At 33.4% G+C, this 17,787-nt stretch overlaps 1 protein-coding gene across 1 annotated transcript; it reads right to left on the bottom strand.

Moving 5' to 3' along the window:
- Positions 1-4,880: 4,880 nt before the first annotated feature.
- Positions 4,881-15,126, bottom strand: LOC134263049 (uncharacterized). The gene is made up of 5 exons (XM_062745350.1): positions 14,935-15,126; positions 9,377-9,477; positions 7,627-7,772; positions 6,575-6,720; positions 4,881-5,432 (listed from the first exon to the last, which is right to left on the bottom strand). Exons 1-5 carry the CDS (start codon positions 15,020-15,022, stop codon positions 4,912-4,914), a joined length of 1,002 nt encoding a protein of 333 aa, XP_062601334.1. The 5' UTR covers positions 15,023-15,126; the 3' UTR covers positions 4,881-4,911.
- Positions 15,127-17,787: the final 2,661 nt, after the last annotated feature.

The following is a 17,787-nucleotide window of genomic DNA, read 5'->3' as shown; positions in this document are numbered from 1 at the left end:
CCAGATAGTAATTTTGGCAAGCGCTTGCGAACGTCCGCTCTGCTGAACAGGCCTCAGGTCTATCGTGTTTTGCGTTTATCGTGTTTTGCGTTTATCCTATCGTGCGTGTATCCTGTCCTATCGTGCGTGTACCCTATCGTATCGTGCGTGTATCCTATCGCATCGTGTATCCTGTAAAGAATAATGATGCGGGTACTGTAATTAAGAAATAAGGTATCATTTTTTGAGTTTTATTGGGGTGTAAAACGGGTTGGTCACGTGATCAAATCCCATAAAGCTTTATGGAAGATTTGATCATGTGCCAACCCGTTTTACATCCCAATAAAACTCCAAAAATGATACCTTATTACTTATATTTACATTTGTGACTTATTCATACTTTAAATTTGCCTGATTGTGACTTTTAATGTGTGAAATGCATTATTTTTCAAACCCAAAGGCATGTATGTAATCCACTGAACGCGCAGTCGACCTTTTATGACGTCACTGAGAAATTACGTCGAACGTTTATCCATACGCACATTTATGACCTCTTGACCCCGTACCTGTATTTATACAGTTATAAAAACGCTTGCTTTCAGTAGTGTTATATAAAGGAAAACATTTGCAAATGTAAATATTTATGCGTAAATGTGTTAATTTTAAGAATTGTTTTCTGAAACAATTTAAGTGTCCAACCCCTATTATCACCTGTACAGTGAAATCAACAAATTATTGTTACATAAATATTCCAATAAAAATAATTAATTACTCTTTGTAAAACTCCACAGAAATTTCAATTGCTTTTACTTTATGACTTTGAGAAAAGTATTAACGTCAAACTTGCAAAATTTGAACCTTCAGAGTATAGAAATGGCTGAAAAATCGAGGTTAGAATCTATTGAGACAGGTACGGCATTGTTCGAAAAAGGGACATTTAGAGGAAAGGTGGAGCAGAAAGTAATGATAAAATTCTGTGTAGACATCTGAAAAACACCATCAGAGACCCATAAATGCTGTAAACATTCGGGAAAATATAGTAAAGGAAACCGTTCTTTTGTATTTAAGTGGATATAAAATATAGAAGGAACAGTTTACTGGATGACATGGTTGAAGGAAGACCGTATTCCGAGATTGCAGTGATGTAAAAATGAATTTATTAACATGACTTTGCCGTATTTCCCTAAATAAAGTCGTTTTCACGCGGACCAAGGTTTGATGATTTGCAGAATCTGAGACTTTTTGAGTAAAAAATTTTAACATTCTGCACAAAGATAAACAAATAAAACATAGATCTGTCAATGTGCGCATATACCAATCAACGGTTTACCCTTGAAGGATGATAATTATGTGTAAATGTGTTAAATTTGTTTTCTCAAACAATTTACCGGTAAGTGTCCAACCCCAATTATCACCTGAACAGTGAAATCAACAAATTATCGTTACACTGTAAAAAAAAATCCCAATAGAAATAATTAATTACTCTCTTTTCAAAACAGGCTAATTTCACACAAATTAACAACACAATTTCAAGGTTCTTTTGAATTTTATCAGTTTGCTTCTAGATATATTTTTTGTTAATAAACATAAAATAATGGATATGCATATTGCGAAAGTCCTCTCTTTCACAGGCGAATTATTTGTTGTTCATTTTAAATCAATTTTTTGTGGAATTCATTGTTGAGGTGACGCACACAATCAAATGTTCATCGAAGTTTGGTGCCTCCATTTTAATTTATGATAAACCTTTAACAAGAGGCTCAGGGGCCACAGCGCTCACCTGAGCACGTCAGCTTGGAAAAAGCACAAATCTGATCAGAACTGAAAGTTTACTGAGGTGGTGGTGGTGGTGGTGTGTGGGGGGGGGGAGGGCTTGAATTTTAACCCCCAGGGGGTCATGATTTAAACAATTAAGCTAGAATCTACACTACCTGAGGATGATTCCATATAAATATCACTAATCATGGCTTTGAAGTATTTGAAAAGTATATTTTAAAAGTTTTCCCAATATATATTCCTACGTAAACCTTTGGTTGGCCATTTTGGCCCCAACCTAACCCCAGGGGTCATGATATGAACAAATCTTAATTTAAACTACCTGAAGATTATTTCACATGAGTTTCATCTTTCCTGTCTCAATGGTTCTTGATAAGAATATTTTTAAAGATTTTTTCCTATATTTTTATTTGTAAAACATTTGTCGGCCATTTTGGCCCCACCCTAGCCCCGGGGGTCATGATTTGAACAAACTTGAATCTACACTACCTGAGGATGATTCCACATGAGTTTCATCTTTCCTGGTCCAGTTCTTCTTGAGAAGAAGATGTTTAAAGATTTTTCCTATATACTTCTACGTAAAAATTTGGTCGGCCATTTTGGCCCCACCCTAGCCCCGGGGGTCATGATTTGAACAAACTTGAATCTAAACTACCTGAGGATGATTCTACATGAGTTTCATCTTTCCTGGTCCAGTGGTTCTTGAGAAGAAGATTTTTAAAGATTTTTCCTATATGAAAATTTGATTGGCCATTCCGGCCCCACCCTAGCCCCGGGGTCATGATTTGAACAAACTTGAATCTACACTACCTGAGGATGATTCCACATGAGTTTCATCTTTCCTGGTCCAGTTCTTCTTGAGAAGAAGATGTTTAAAGATTTTTCCTATATACTTCTACGTAAAAATTTGGTCGGCCATTTTGGCCCCACCCTAGCCCCGGGGGTCATGATTTGAACAAACTTTAATCTACACTACCTGAGAATGATTCCAAATGAGTTTCATCTTTCCTGGTCCAGTGGTTCTTGAGAAGAAGATGTTTAGAGATTTTTTCCTATATACTCCTATGTAAAACTTTGGTCGGCCATTTTGGCCCCACCCTAGCCCCGGGGTCATGATTTGAACAAACTTTAATCTACACTACCTGAGAATGATTCCAAATTAGTTTCATCTTTCCTGGTCCAGTGGTTCTTGAGAAGAAGATGTTTAGAGATTTTTCCTATATACTCCTATGTAAAACTTTGGTCGGCCATTTTGGCCCCACCCTAGCCCCGAGGGTCATGATTTGAACAAATTTGAATCTACACTACCTGAGGATGATTCCACATGAGTTTCATCTTTCCTGGCCCAGTGGTTCTTGAGAAGAAGATTTTTTAAAAATGCCATTAATTTTTCTCCAATTCATAGTTATCTCCCCTTGGAAAAGGGCGTTGCCCTTCATTTGAACAAACTTGAATTCCCTTTACCCAAGGATACTTTGTAGCAAGTTTGGTTGAAATTGGCCCAGTGGTTCTTGAGAAGATGAAAATGTGAAAAGTTTACGACAACGACAACGACGACGACAGACAACGGACAAATTTTGATCAGAAAAGCTCACTTGAGCCCTTGGCTCAGGTGAGCTAAAAAGCCCATTCTGACTTTCGTTAAAATATATTAAATACCCCCTCTTTCTCAACAGATGGACATTAAAGACATATAAGGGTTATCCGTAAAATTCGAGGACAAGCTAAAATTTAAAAAAAAAATCATGTCATTGATATTTATGTTTAGCATATTTATAATCCTTTACTAAATGTGAATAACAAAATTTAAAATTACATTCAATTTCAAATATATAATTACAATCATGCCTTTATTATTTGACTTGGGATAACGACAAAGTTTTAATTAAAAAGTTATTTATCACATACTTTATAAATTTCATTTGCATTTTGTAAAACTCCACAGAAATTTGAATTGCTTTTACTTTATGACTTTGAGAAAAGTATTAACGTCAAACCTGCAAAATTTGAATGTTCAGAGATTAGAAATGGCTGAGAAATTGAGGTTAGAATCTACTGAGACAGGATCGGCATTGTTCGAAAAAGGGAAATTTTGGAAAAGGTAGAGCAGAGAGCAGTGATAAAATTCTGTGTCGACATCGGAAATACACCAACAGAGACCCCATAAAGGCTGTAAACAGTCGGTAAAATATAAAGGAAGTAAAGGAAACCGTTCTTTTGTATTTAAGTGGATATAAAATATAGAAGGAACAGTTTACTGGATGACATGGTTGAAGGAAGACCATATTCCGAGATTGCAGTGATGTAAAAATGAATTTATTAACATGACTTTGCCGTATTTCCCTAAATAAAGTCGCTTTCACGTGGACCAAGGTTTGATGATTTGCAGAATCAGGGACTTTTTGAGTAAAAAATTTTAACATTTTGCACAAAGATAAACAAATAAAACATAGATCTGTCAATGTGCGCATATACCAATCAACGGTTTACCCTTGAAGGATGATAATTATGCGTAAATGTGTCAAATTTGTTTTCTTTTATCAAACAATTTAGTGTCCAACCCCAATTATCACCTGTACAGTGAAAACAACAAATTATCATTACACTGTAAATAAAAATCCCAATAAAAATAATTAATCACTCTCTTTCAAAACAGGCTAATTTCACACAAATTATCAACACAATTTCATGCTTTTTTGAATTTTATCAGTTTGCTTCTAAAAATATCTTTTGTTAAACATGAAATAATGGGTATGCATGCTGCGAAAGTTCTTCTGTCATTCACAGCTCCATTATTTGTTGTTCATTTTACATAAGTCATACCCAGCGAGTGTAAATGTATTTGTTCCAAGATCTATAAACAAGGGTAAGTTTTTTAATAAAATAAAGTGTTTTCTCCTGTTACTAATTTTCTTAAAAATATCTACGTACCCATAACATTGTTAATGGCACGATATTCCCGCTAAAGCATACGATGAAAGAAAATATGAAAAGGTAATAGACAATTTTTTTCTGTTAGGACCATTATCCATGAATTTATGTATCCTTGAAACTGTGAATTTGACTAAATCCACGAAAATTGATGCCCACTAATATTATTGAAACCACAGTAACATAAATGTATGTCAAAGCTTAATCTTATGATAATTTATTTTGTTATTCTTTCAGCTTTAATAGCAAAAGAAACAAATTGCATGCAATACCTAGCTTCTGTATGGTGATGAGTCTAAGTGTACTATCCATATTGAAGACTTCCCTCATGGCGTGGTATCCCTTGGCATACTGAGCCAGTCGATGGTAAAACCGGTGGGGATCAGCAGAGGGGTTTCCCTCACAGAACTGATCATAGGTTGCCTTCTTCATGGTTTTGTTCAGCATAAAAATATCTTTGTAGATCAAGTTCACAAACAGCTTACACTCTTCCTCTGTGTATGTCTTTACAATCTTTTCCCTGTACTCAACCTCAAACTTCTTCTTAAACTCCACCCAGGTTACCTCAGTCTTCTCCCCGAAGGATCTATCCCAGAAGTCATAGCTCAGCATGCTAGTGTCTGACGTCTGGATTTGCTCCGATTTATTGGCTGACGACTCCCCTTCATCTTCATCCTCCTCTCCCTCTGAATCATCATTTAATTTGTCATGGACATTTATATTCATACCATGGAACTGGATTGTACCTGAAATTAATAAAATTAATTTTTTTCTGTCTCGTTTTCCAATTCATTAACAAATTTGAAAAACAATTAAATGTGCAAAAACTGTTCTTCATTGCCGCAAGTTTTTCAACAGACCAAGTCTAATTTTTTTAAAAAGAATGAAATTTGAGTTTGTTTGGCATTATTAATGATGAAATATCATACAAGGCTGCCTTTTCCTTGGTAACTTAATATAAATGAAATTTCATTTCAAGAAATGCTGCAACAGTTTTAGCTCATCATCATACAGTACCAATCTATCTGATCTTTTAAGAATCACAGCAGCTCCCTTACGGGAGATAAATTAAACTTATTATTAAGCACGAGTTAATTCTGTTGTCTACAACTGTCAACTGGGTAGTTTTGTTTCATGCAGTTCAAGATTTTCACAAACAACCTAGTCTTTGATCTCAGCAGCAGGTTAGTGGATTTTTTACGAAGTTTAGCAGCTAATTAATTTCCTTTCATACTGTATTCAGTTTATCCTGTAGAGCTAAACATTTGAATCAAGTCAATCAGTTTTTCCAAAGTGAAAGTTTTATTGGTTTCAAATTTTAAGAACTCAGTGTAAATGAGTGTTCAGCAAATGGGGCTGTTATTATGATGTTTTGTTAATAAAGACCCAGGGTTTCCTTTGAATATTTAAATATTAATTTTAATGTGTACTGTATGAAAGGAATCAAAAGCTTCCAGACAAATTGTCTTTGATAAGAAAATGTGAAACATATTGCAGAAATTTCTAAAACTTTAAATTGTTAAATAAGCAATGTCATATGTTATAAAGTATACTTCACAATATATTTTTCAAGCTAAATAACAAAAATCCATTTTTCTTTAATTCTGTGTATTTCTATCTCCATAATTTTTTTTTCAGATGTACATGTAAGAAGAGTTATTGCCCTCTTGTTAGAGTGGAGTGTATCATAATGCTGAAGAGATATAAATGATATGATCATTATCAGAGAACTTTATATGTTTCGTATTTGTAATTATTTGTAGTGCAGATTTTCACATGTTTATAATATAAATTAAACTATCAATTTCAGGGCTCTAATATTTGATAGCAAATTAAACCCAAATAGTATCTTTTATAATATTGTTACTAATCTTAACCTTTACATTACCATCATCAAACGACTCGGGTGCTGTGATTTCTTCTGTCTTTTCTTCAATAACCTTCCCTATGGAACTCAACAAAGCTGGCATATTCTGCACAAATAATTCTTCTTTGAAAAAGAAGGTCCAGTTGATCTTTGCTAACATTAACTTCCTGTTACAGAAAAAGTATGCATTTAGCAGATTCTCACTGACATGTATTTCTCAATGGGACAAGGTTCCTATTCTTAACAATACTGCTTATTTTGAAATATTAAGTGGTCTTCCACTAGGTAATTATGTTTCTGCTTTACTAATAAGGGCCAAATAAAAAATTTTAATTTTGCCAAAATATATTCGTGTTACAACATTTATACAATAGAAATCAAAGCTAAAGTACAGTTGTGTCCTGTCAAAAATAATATCACTAGCTTATGGTTTTCTGTTTTGTTGTGCCCCCTTTCAATTTTCCAATACATGTATATTCCCTCATAGAAATTTTATCCTTCATAATAACCCCACGTCTATGTACCATTATGTGTATAACCCGTAATTATGTACCATTACTGTATTTGAATTCTAATCTGCTCTGCTTTAAGATGTTTGCATACTTTGAAATACAAATGTATCACTAATCCTGGGCCTGCTTCTTGCAAAAGCAAGTAAGGAACCTATTATAAATTAATGACTATTCAGGGCCCTCTACCCTTATGATACAGAGTTTGTTTTAGAGAGAATTTTTTATCTACAAAAATAGGTATGCAAAATGTGAGGAACAATTAAAATTGTTGTCTTGGAAAAACTGTTGAATTAGTTAAATATGTTCCTGGTTTCCAACCAGTAGAAGATTCTTTAAAGAAAAGCAGTAACAAATATGACAAATAAATGACCACATATTTTAAAAACCTATTGAATTACTGGTACAATATATTCATCAAGTGCTTGCACTATTTGGTTTAAAAGTTACTTCAAATTATAACATCTTAAATTGTAATAACTATGGAGGGAAACTGAGTAAATTCCAATGCAGCTAGGTTAAGGCTTAAAATCTTTTTTTGTTGTTTCTATGAATGTTACCTACATTCCTCCATCAAGCATTGGGCCGATTTCTCTGTATTTCTTGAGACTGACTGGGAATACAGAGGAGTTGGAAATATAGGCCAGCGCTAGCTCATCTTGACACTGGGTATCTTTGGCCGAGGTGTCTGTGATCACAGTGACAAACACCTACATACAAACAATTAATATAAAGACAAAATTACCAACTCAAAGACTATATATAATGTACACCTACATCCCAGGAGATCATTAACTTGATAGACAAAGTAATAATTCATTTTAGATAAGAAATTTAACTTTTAAAAAGTTCATCATCCCTCTATTGATTCATATAAACATTTGCTTAAATGAAAATATTTTTCTGTAAGAAATCTTAAATTGCATGTACTTTAAGCACACCTTGTGACATTTTATTTTGATGTAGTAAAGAAATAATAGTCCTTTACCCCAGAAAGGGTTTTCTCTTTTAATCAGAGGTGCGGTTTCTCACAGTTTTTTTTTTTTTCAAGTTCATACTATATCATCATACAGTATTAATTATCTCAATACAAAGGCCATCAGCTTTCCACACTTACACCTGCCTATAAAGTTATAAACTAATCAAAAAAATAAGTGTCCCCTGCTGACACGTCCAGTAAGGTAAATTAAACAAATCATCTTAGTTGAAACATTTCCTGGAAAGTTGTGTATGCTGTTAAGTGAAATCCCTCCTTCAACAGGTTGAGACCACTACCTTATATGGAAGACAATTTTTAACATGTGACGATGTCTTCGTCACAGCCATTCTCCAATCAAGTGAATGATTCCCAAAGCATGACTGTCTACTACGTGTTTACAATTCAATAGCAACACGTGGTTTTCGTTGGTTTACAGCATAATATTTACTTCATCACCGGGAAAACTGTAGAGCTTCTTTATCACTTTATAAGACCAAAATTGAAAGATTACATTCTAAGACATTGCTCCATGCTCACATTTTATATTGGAGTTGATTTAGATTATTAATACCTGGTAATTGCTTCAAACAGTCGTATACCATGCAAATACTTTGACGTTTGCATGTACAATTAGAAAACATTTTGATAATATTGAGGGGTTAAATATAACTGCGCACCTTGTATTGCTGTCTAAAACTATGTACATGTAAATCACGTGAAAAAAATTAAATTCTTTAATGACACAATAGCTCCTATACAAGTACATTTCTTTGAACAATGGTTTATGAATTAACTATAAGTTGATATATTGCTTCATAAAGCAAATTTTGTAAATGTGAGCATAGAAATGAAAGATTTACATCATTTTAAATATTTCTTTCATGAATCTCCAAAAAGAATTATAAGTTGGAAATAAGTTTCCAAGGGACAATTCAAGTTGCCCTTTATTCTCAACACAAATGAGTACTTGTAGTAGCCCACAATGCATTGTAACTCATTCATCAGTGTGTAAAGTAAACAGATAGCTAATTTACATGCAAATTTATGCTGACGTCAGAAAATCTAGTGGTCTCGACCTGTTCAAGTTGTATACTTTGAAGTGTTTAAAGAGGACACCAGCCTTTCTGGAGATACAGTGCATTATCCATACATAAAGACAAACTTAATAAATGTGTATGATATTTTTTAAGACCCTATAGACACCCACAAATTGGAGTTTGTCAAGTAATTTTTTTTTTTGTGAAACCTTCCTTTGGTACTAGTATTCCATGCGATAATGGTGAACATAAGACGTATTATACATGTAGGTATAGTGATCATATACTCCGTTCATACCTTGCATGAGAGGATGGCTTCTCCTTTTTGATTGACCATCATACGGTGCTCCATATCAGGGTCTGCAAACCAAACCTTCCATCCCTGCTCTTCAAACTTTTCTACAAAGTACAAAGGGGAGATAATCCTCTGCTAATTTAAGAGGGCTTTACTATGATTACTTTATCAAGCGTATACAAAAATGTTTTCAGATTTAGCCCTTATGGTGTACAAAAGTTAGTTCATAGTTTTCCATTTGAACATAAAACAGCTTTAAAATTGCTAAAAATTAATTTGTGTACAATAATAATAACAAGTAATTTTATCTTCTTTTTTTTTTTTGGAGGGGGGGGGATTTGTCTTTAAGGTCTCAAATGCATAAAGAGTATGTATAATAAATATCTAATAATGTTACAGGGTACCTACCTAAATTTAACATGTAACTCTAAGACAAAATTGCTCTTTATATCCCGTTAGGGAGTACATTCTTTTTAATTAGGGTTTTCTACTTAGTACTTCTACACATATTGTAATTTAATTGATTGTCCCCTGATTTTGCAAAAGTGATGGTTTATTAAATCTCATCATCTGTATGTTTGTCACAAAAAACCTTAACATTGCATTGGTCATTGCTTTTGATTGAGAGAGATAGGGATTTCATATTTCAGATGTACATTGCATATTACCTGTGACAAGACATTTCCCAAATACATTATGCTATGATTTTTGACCCTGTGACCCTGTACTTGAAGTTTGACAAACTATTCAAATATTTTACCATATCCACATATATCATTTTAAATTGGTCATAACTTTTCAAAGAGAACAGATAGGGTTTCCATATCATACATGAAGACCATGAAGTTTGGCCTACTTTTCAAAATTGTTATTTTTTTCCTTATAACTTTAGATTGAGAAGATATAGGGCTTTCACATTTGAAAATTGTGCATTACTTGTGACAAGATGTTTCTGAGCATGCTGTGGTTTATGACCCCTTGACCTTCATGTTTGACCTAATTTTTATGAAAAATTAACTTTGATGACATATGATAGGGTGTTCATATTTGACTCAAAATGCCACAAATAATGGCATCCCATCCACTAAGACACCAAACACAGGAGTCCAGTTTCTCTTTAAGTGCCAGACATTTTTAAAAAGGAAATAATTATTTTTTGTCACATATCTGCGGTGATTTTCTTTGATCTTTCTGTGGTGATATGTCCCATATCACATATGCAATAATACTTTCCACACCCCTTCATATATCAATGCAGGAGGCAGAAATCAGGTCATGAGAAAAAAACTGATTTTATTTCACAGAAATATTCCTACAGAAAAATGAACATATTTAGCTATTACTTAAATTAGCCTTTTACTAAATTAAAATACAACTCAGTTGAAAATTCCCAGTCATTCAAAAGATTAATCCATTTTGAAAGTTACGTTAAAATCTCCAAACTTTATATCATTAAACTTCTTGATATTTGTTTCTGTGATTTCATATTTGTCGAGTACCTGGCTCAAAGATACATCGTCAAAATCTTCAAACTCAGTTAAACATTCAAAGTCAAATTCACTAAGAACGTCCGACATGTTGGAGAGCTATCTTGAAGTGAATCTTAAGTTCATGACACGCTGAATATATTTTTTTTATTGAATTTTGACACTCTCAATGAAAGAAGAAGGTATGGTTTTAGCTTTATCGTGCCCTAAAAATTAAAAGTTTTCAAACTGCTTAAATATTACCTGTAATCGAGTTAATGCCTATGATAGACCAGAAAAGAATATGACATAAAAGAGTACCATTCTGGAAATATGACGTCATTCATTTGAAGCATTTCTCTATTTTACCCAGAAAAAGCCTCAAAATGATCCATTTCAAGGGTAATTTTCCTTCACAAAATAGTGTCCACAGCCGTCGCCCACTTTCAATTTTGGATATGTTGTGCAAAATTCAATAAAAAAATCACATATCTTGAAATCTTTGTGGGCGATGCCTGTGGACAATATCATCTGAAAGAAAATTCCATTGAAAATTGTTGTCTTCTGCTACTTTTTAAGAAAATGCGAGAAAATGCACATGTTTATGACGTCACAATTAGCATTTATAAATACATGTGAGAAAAATTATTTGTATGATATTTCTCCACGGAATTTCAATGATTTAGAAAGCATAAGTTTTCATCTTTTACTTCAGTTTCATTTTTAAGAAAATCACAGGGCAAAGCTTGTATTTTTTAAGAATTTTAATGAAGAAGACTTTCTCTCCGATTTACAAAGTGCCAATTTTAATGTTCTTACAAATTTGCAAAATCCTAATGATATATTGGAAAACTTCTACAGCATGTTTAATACCATTCTCAATAAGCATGCTAAGGTAAAAACTAAACGTGTAAAAACCGAGTCTCGCCCTAAATGGTTAACGCAAGAAATTAATGATGCTAGACAGTTACGAGATTACTATCATCAACAAAAAGACTTTGATAATTTTCGACATTGGAGAAATAAAGTTACACTTTTGATTAATAATGCAAAATGTACTTATTACAAATCAGCAATTGAGGAGAGCTCTAATCCTAGAGAAATGTGGAGCTATCTCAATCATTTAGCTTCTAAGTCAAAAAATATTTCTCCCACTCTTATTAAAGAGAATGGATCAGAAATTGATGATTTACAACGAATCGTAAATGTTTTTAATGAGCACTTCACAAGAATTTCTGGCAATTTTTTTCCTAAAAAACAAAACCATAGCTTTAATTCTCAAAAGTTAAAAGAATTCACGAAGTCCAAACTCAATGATGAAAATGTGTTTAGCCTACTTCCTATAAGTCAGGACGATGTCTTAACTATGCTACGTTCACTTGATATTAATAAATCAGCAGGTGTAGATTTCATTGGTCCTCGTCTCTTAAAACTTTCTGCAAATGTAATTTTTAAACCCTTAACCCATCTCATTAATACTAGCATTACTAATGGCATCTTTCCTTCCCAGCTGAAACATGCTAAAGTCACCCCCATATATAAGAAGGGCGATAACAGTGATCCCAGTAACTACCGCCCAATATCTATTTTACCAACTTTGTCAAAAATTTTTGAAAAGCATATTGCAAATCAAGTACGTGAATTTACAAGAGCCTTTGACCTCATTATGAGCTCACAGTCTGGTTTTAGGGAATTCCACTCTTGCCAAACAGCACTAACCAAACTTACCGATAACTGGTTGCATGCAATGGATCGAGGGAATTTAATTGGCATAGCTTATCTAGATTTTAGTAAGGCGTTTGATTTAGTCAGTCATGATATCTTAATAGAGAAATTACGCCATTATAATTTTGATTCACTTGCAATTAAGTGGTTTCAGTCCTATTTAAACGAAAGGACCCAAAGTGTTAAAATTGGCGCATGTTCTTCCGATATCTTACCTATCACAGCAGGGGTACCACAGGGATCCATTTTAGGTCCACTCCTATTTTTATTGTATATAAATGATCTTCCTTTATGTGTAAATTACTCTAATATTGATATGTTTGCAGACGATGCAACTCTGCATTTACCTAACAGCAATGTACATACTATTGAAACACATTTAAATTCTGATTTATGTGAAATTGAAAACTGGTGTTTACAGAATCAGATGATACTGAACACAGACAAATCAAAATGTATGCTTATGTGTACCCAACAAAAGAGATCAAGATTAAATAACCCAGTACTTGATGCAAAAATTTCTGGCAAAAACTTGGAAAACGTTGAAGTTGAAAAACTCCTAGGTATTCAGATAGATCAATCTCTTCAGTATAATTGTCATGTTGATACAGTTTGTAAATCATTAAGATACAAGTTATTTACGCTCCGTAAAATTAAGAAATTTCTTCCATTAAGTACAAGAAAACTCTTCTATAATGCATACATTTTGCCTTCAATAAACTATTGTCTTACAGTCTGGGGTAATACGTCCAAATCTAACATCGAGAGAATTCATAAACTTCAAAAACGTGCTGCTAGAATTATTCTTGATGCAGCACCTGACCATTCATCTAAGCCTTTGTTTGAAAAACTAGGATGGTTAAATGTTTTTGAGTTAGTTAAGTTTTATAAATGTATTTTATTATATAAAACTTTTTGTGGTATGAGCCCAGAATATATCCAAGATCTTTTTATTTTTCACAGTTCCGATTCCTACTCATTGCGTTCAGAATTGAATTATAATCTTCGATTACCAAAGCATCGAACAATCTTATTTACAAACTCTTTACAATATTCAGGTGTACATTTATGGAATAATCTACCATTACATGTTAAATTATCACCATCTTTGCCTGTTTTTAGAAAGAATTTGGAAAAAGTTATAATCAGCCAACGTCTGTAATTTTCATTATTATAGATGTCCTTGTTATTGTTATTACTACTTCTTTTAAATTCTGTATATTGACTTATTTATTGTCCTATATTTCCATTAGTTTAATTTGTACATTATATATACATCCGATTATGAAGATATAAAATGAGCTTATCATTGTTCATGTACTGTGTATATATGTTTGATTGTACCATTTTATGTATATTGTTTGAATTGTAGAAGGCCCCGGGGAAGAATAGTACTTTGTACTAATCGGGTTACCTTCTTTAAATAAAGCATTATTATTATTATTATTGAAACCATACCTTGTTCTTTATATCATCAGACATGCGACAAGTTGCTTACATCATATATGCCTTGTACTATTGGTTATATCTTTTTCATGGGGCGTGGAAATGATATAATCAATACTACTCGGCTTCTATGATGTAACCTATACGTAGCTGTTCACAGTAATAAACACATTTGGTCTGATTCTCTCTGACCAATAGAGTGCTTTCTGTATCTATAAAAATTGATATAATTAAAATTGCTTTCTTTCTGGAAAAATAAGACTTTGCACTTAGTAACTTACCATGCTAATTGAAATATTAATAAATTAATACTGTTAAGTCCATAAAACTAATTGTACCAAGATATTCACACAACAGTAATAAAAATGAAGAAAAATACCCAACTTTATGTACAGGTTTAGGCCATATTCATATATAAATACAAGTTTAGATTTTTTATTTCTATATATTAAATACATGCAAGCTTAGACATTGAAAAGGAAAAAAACCCTCAAAGCTGACCAACAGCATCTTGTCCAAGTTTTGTCCACCAGTTTTTGCATGAATTTTGGCCTAGAAGTCCATAAGGACTACATTTCTAAGTTAAAAGTGTAGCTGATACTACATGTTGAGCAGGTAATATATATGTTAAAGTAGAGTTTGTGCTCTGTTTTCTGCAACAAAATGATGAGCTTTAAAACAGATAAAAATTGAAATAAAAAAAATAATGTTAACAGATTATATGTGACCTTCCAGTGACCTTTATACATTGCAATCCATTTCTTTAACTCTATACTTATTAAGCTAACAGAACAACAGATGTTGGTTGCAAAAGTAATGTAGTTTATGTTTAATGCAATATTGATAAAATTTGGCCTTTAGATTAATGCTTATTTTTTCATATATGAACTTTCTTTAATTAAAGTTAAGTGAGGATCTGCCTACCTGCTAATTTACGAGTAAAATCCAAGTCATTCTTTTGGTAACTGATCATGACATCACAGTTAACCTTTGTGTCCAGTCTGGTTGCCATAGTGATGGGGTACGTATAGTTTGGCCTGATTTTCGAAACTTCCTCCTGTGCTGCGTAATGCTGATGTTGACGGCTGCTCAATAGCGCTCACACTGGTCGGCTCAATCACTAAAAAATAAATGCTGCTCAATCATTATCATAGCCTTCATAAACAATAATATGCATGATGATTTAAGAATTCTGTTTTGCTATAAACATATGTATATGTTTCTTATTTTTCATACCCTTTAAAACATTACGGTTTTCATTTGTCATTTCAAAAGATAACAAGAGATGTTTGTATAACACTTATGCCCCCCTCCCCCAAATTGAAATATTTCAAAGTCCAGATTAGGGCATAACTCTGTCAAAAATGGTGCGATCATACCCAGAACAGACCTTCACCTAGATATTCATCTGATAAATCTATATACTAAATTTCATTTTAGTATGTGCAACTTCTGCGAAGAAAATGAACGGAAACTGCAAATAACTGGAATTTTTGTAAGTCCAAGGGGGATAACTCTGTCGAAAATGGTGTGTAAATTCGTACCCAAAAACAGATCTTGACCTAGATATTCATCCGATATATCTGCATACCAAATTTCATTTCATTTGCAACGGTTGTGAAGAAAATGAACGGAAACTAAGTGGACCGACTGACAGACAGCAGCAAAGCAATATGCCCTCCATTTCGTCCAAGGGAGGCATAATAAATTTAAATTATCTAAGACAGAAATTTAATTAAGCTGAAAAATTAAACTTTAATGCAAAAAACTAAAAATCTCTTACATGTAGGGATAAATAATTAATATGTCATGGTAACTGATGCACTTTCACTACATAATCAGTATACATTTGTACTAGTGTCCCTGCCCCGCAGGAACCCCCTGACCCTGGAGCCACACAATCACAAAAAGCACACTTGCTGATAATAAATGTTTGATTAATACCAAAGAGACCCAGAGATTTCAAACATTACTGGTAATTCAATTGCAATTCACACCCAAAGTATCCCTGACCTCTTAGGGGTCTGAAATTCACAATTCTACAAAAAGCAATTATAACCTTGTTCATCAAAATTATTATCTAAGATCATTGCCAAGGAGCAGATGAAAGATTTTCAAAAAATTGAAGCATTTTCTCTACGTTGTGTATATTATTAACAGAGTCCCAATCCTAACACCAAAATGCCTGACCAAGAGGCCATGAAATTTACTATTTTGGAAAAGGCACTCTTTCTCATCATAACTAAGTAAATACACGTTTATTTGTTTAATTATCAAACCAGGAGCAGAGGAGGAGATTTTCAAGGAAATAACAAATTTTCACTATATAATCATTTAGACCCACTCTAATACCAAGGGCTATGAAACTCATGATTTTGGAAGAGGCATCCATCCTCATCATAGTTATGTACATATATAGTTCATCCATTTAATCCCAAGGAGCAGAGGAGAAGATTTTCAAAGAATTAATGCATTTTCACTATATATAATCTATAAGGCCCCGTCCTTCCATCAAAAATTAGCCCCTGACCCAGGGGCCATTGAATTTAGCTTGTTTGCTTAATACCCAGGTGCCCTAGCACTGGAACCTAGTCTGACCTTGGGGCCATGAATTTTACAATTTAGGAAGATTACAATCATATTGACAGTTTTGCTGTTTGATGTCCATGAAATAGTAAAGAAGATTGATCATATTGACAGTTTTAGTGTTTGATGTTCATGCAATAGTAAAGAAGATTATAGGCCCAAGCTAAGGGGGGGGGGGGGGGGGGCAACCAATTACAGAATTTTTACTCCCCATTCACCATTATAGATGCTATAAGCCAAAATTGGTTAATGGTTCAATGGTTTCAGAAAAGTTTTTAAAATAGAAAATGTGAACAGATGATTTACACAATGACTAGAGGCCCAGGGGTCACATTGCTCACATGAGTACTGTGGTTAGGAAAAAAGCAAAAAATCAGTTTAGTATTAAAAAGCTTAAATGCATGAGTGGTCCCAAGCCACCCCTAAAAGGCAGGTGAGGATGCTTCCAAATATATATGACAAACCATGACTTTGCTGTTCTTGAGAAGAAAATTGTATACTCCAATATTAAACTTTGATCGTCCATTGTGATATACGCCCTACCCAGGGGGTCATGATTTGAACAAATTTGAATCTACACTACCTGTGGATGCTTTCACATAAATATGAACAATCATAGTTCTGTTGTTCTTGAGAAGAAGATTTTTTAGGATTGTTCCTACTCCCATGCTAAATTTTCATCATCAATTGTGGCTCCACCCTACCTACGGGAGTCATAATTTGAACAAACTTGAATCTACACCACCTGAGGATATTTCAATATAAATATGACTAACCATGGCTTTGATGTTTTTGAGACTTTTCCTATACATTCCTATGTAAAACTTTGATCAGCCATAATGCGACCTCACCCTATCCCCCGGGGGTCATGATGTGTACAAATTTGAATCTACACCACCTGCAAGATGCTCCAAATTTAAATACATGTATCACCAATCATGGCTTTGCTGTTCTTGAGAAGAAGATTTTTAAAGATTTTATACCCTATCCTATGTAAAACTTTGATCAGTCATTATGGCCCCACCCTATCCCTGGGAGTCATGATTTGTACAAACTTGAATCTACACCACCTGCAGATGCTTCCATATAAATATCACCAATCATGGCTTTGCTGTTCTTGAGAAGAAGATTTTTAAAGATTTTCCATATATTACTATGTAAAACTTTGTTCATGCAGCCATTGCTGCCCTG

This window comes from Saccostrea cucullata, unplaced genomic scaffold, assembly GCF_032062105.1.
Source record: "Saccostrea cucullata isolate Sc308-1 unplaced genomic scaffold, CSIRO_AGI_Scuc_v1 ctg23013, whole genome shotgun sequence".
NCBI lineage: Eukaryota > Metazoa > Mollusca > Bivalvia > Ostreida > Ostreidae > Saccostrea > Saccostrea cuccullata.
The sequence above is the reverse complement of the archived record's forward strand: the minus strand, read 5'-3'. Positions and strand labels throughout refer to the sequence as shown.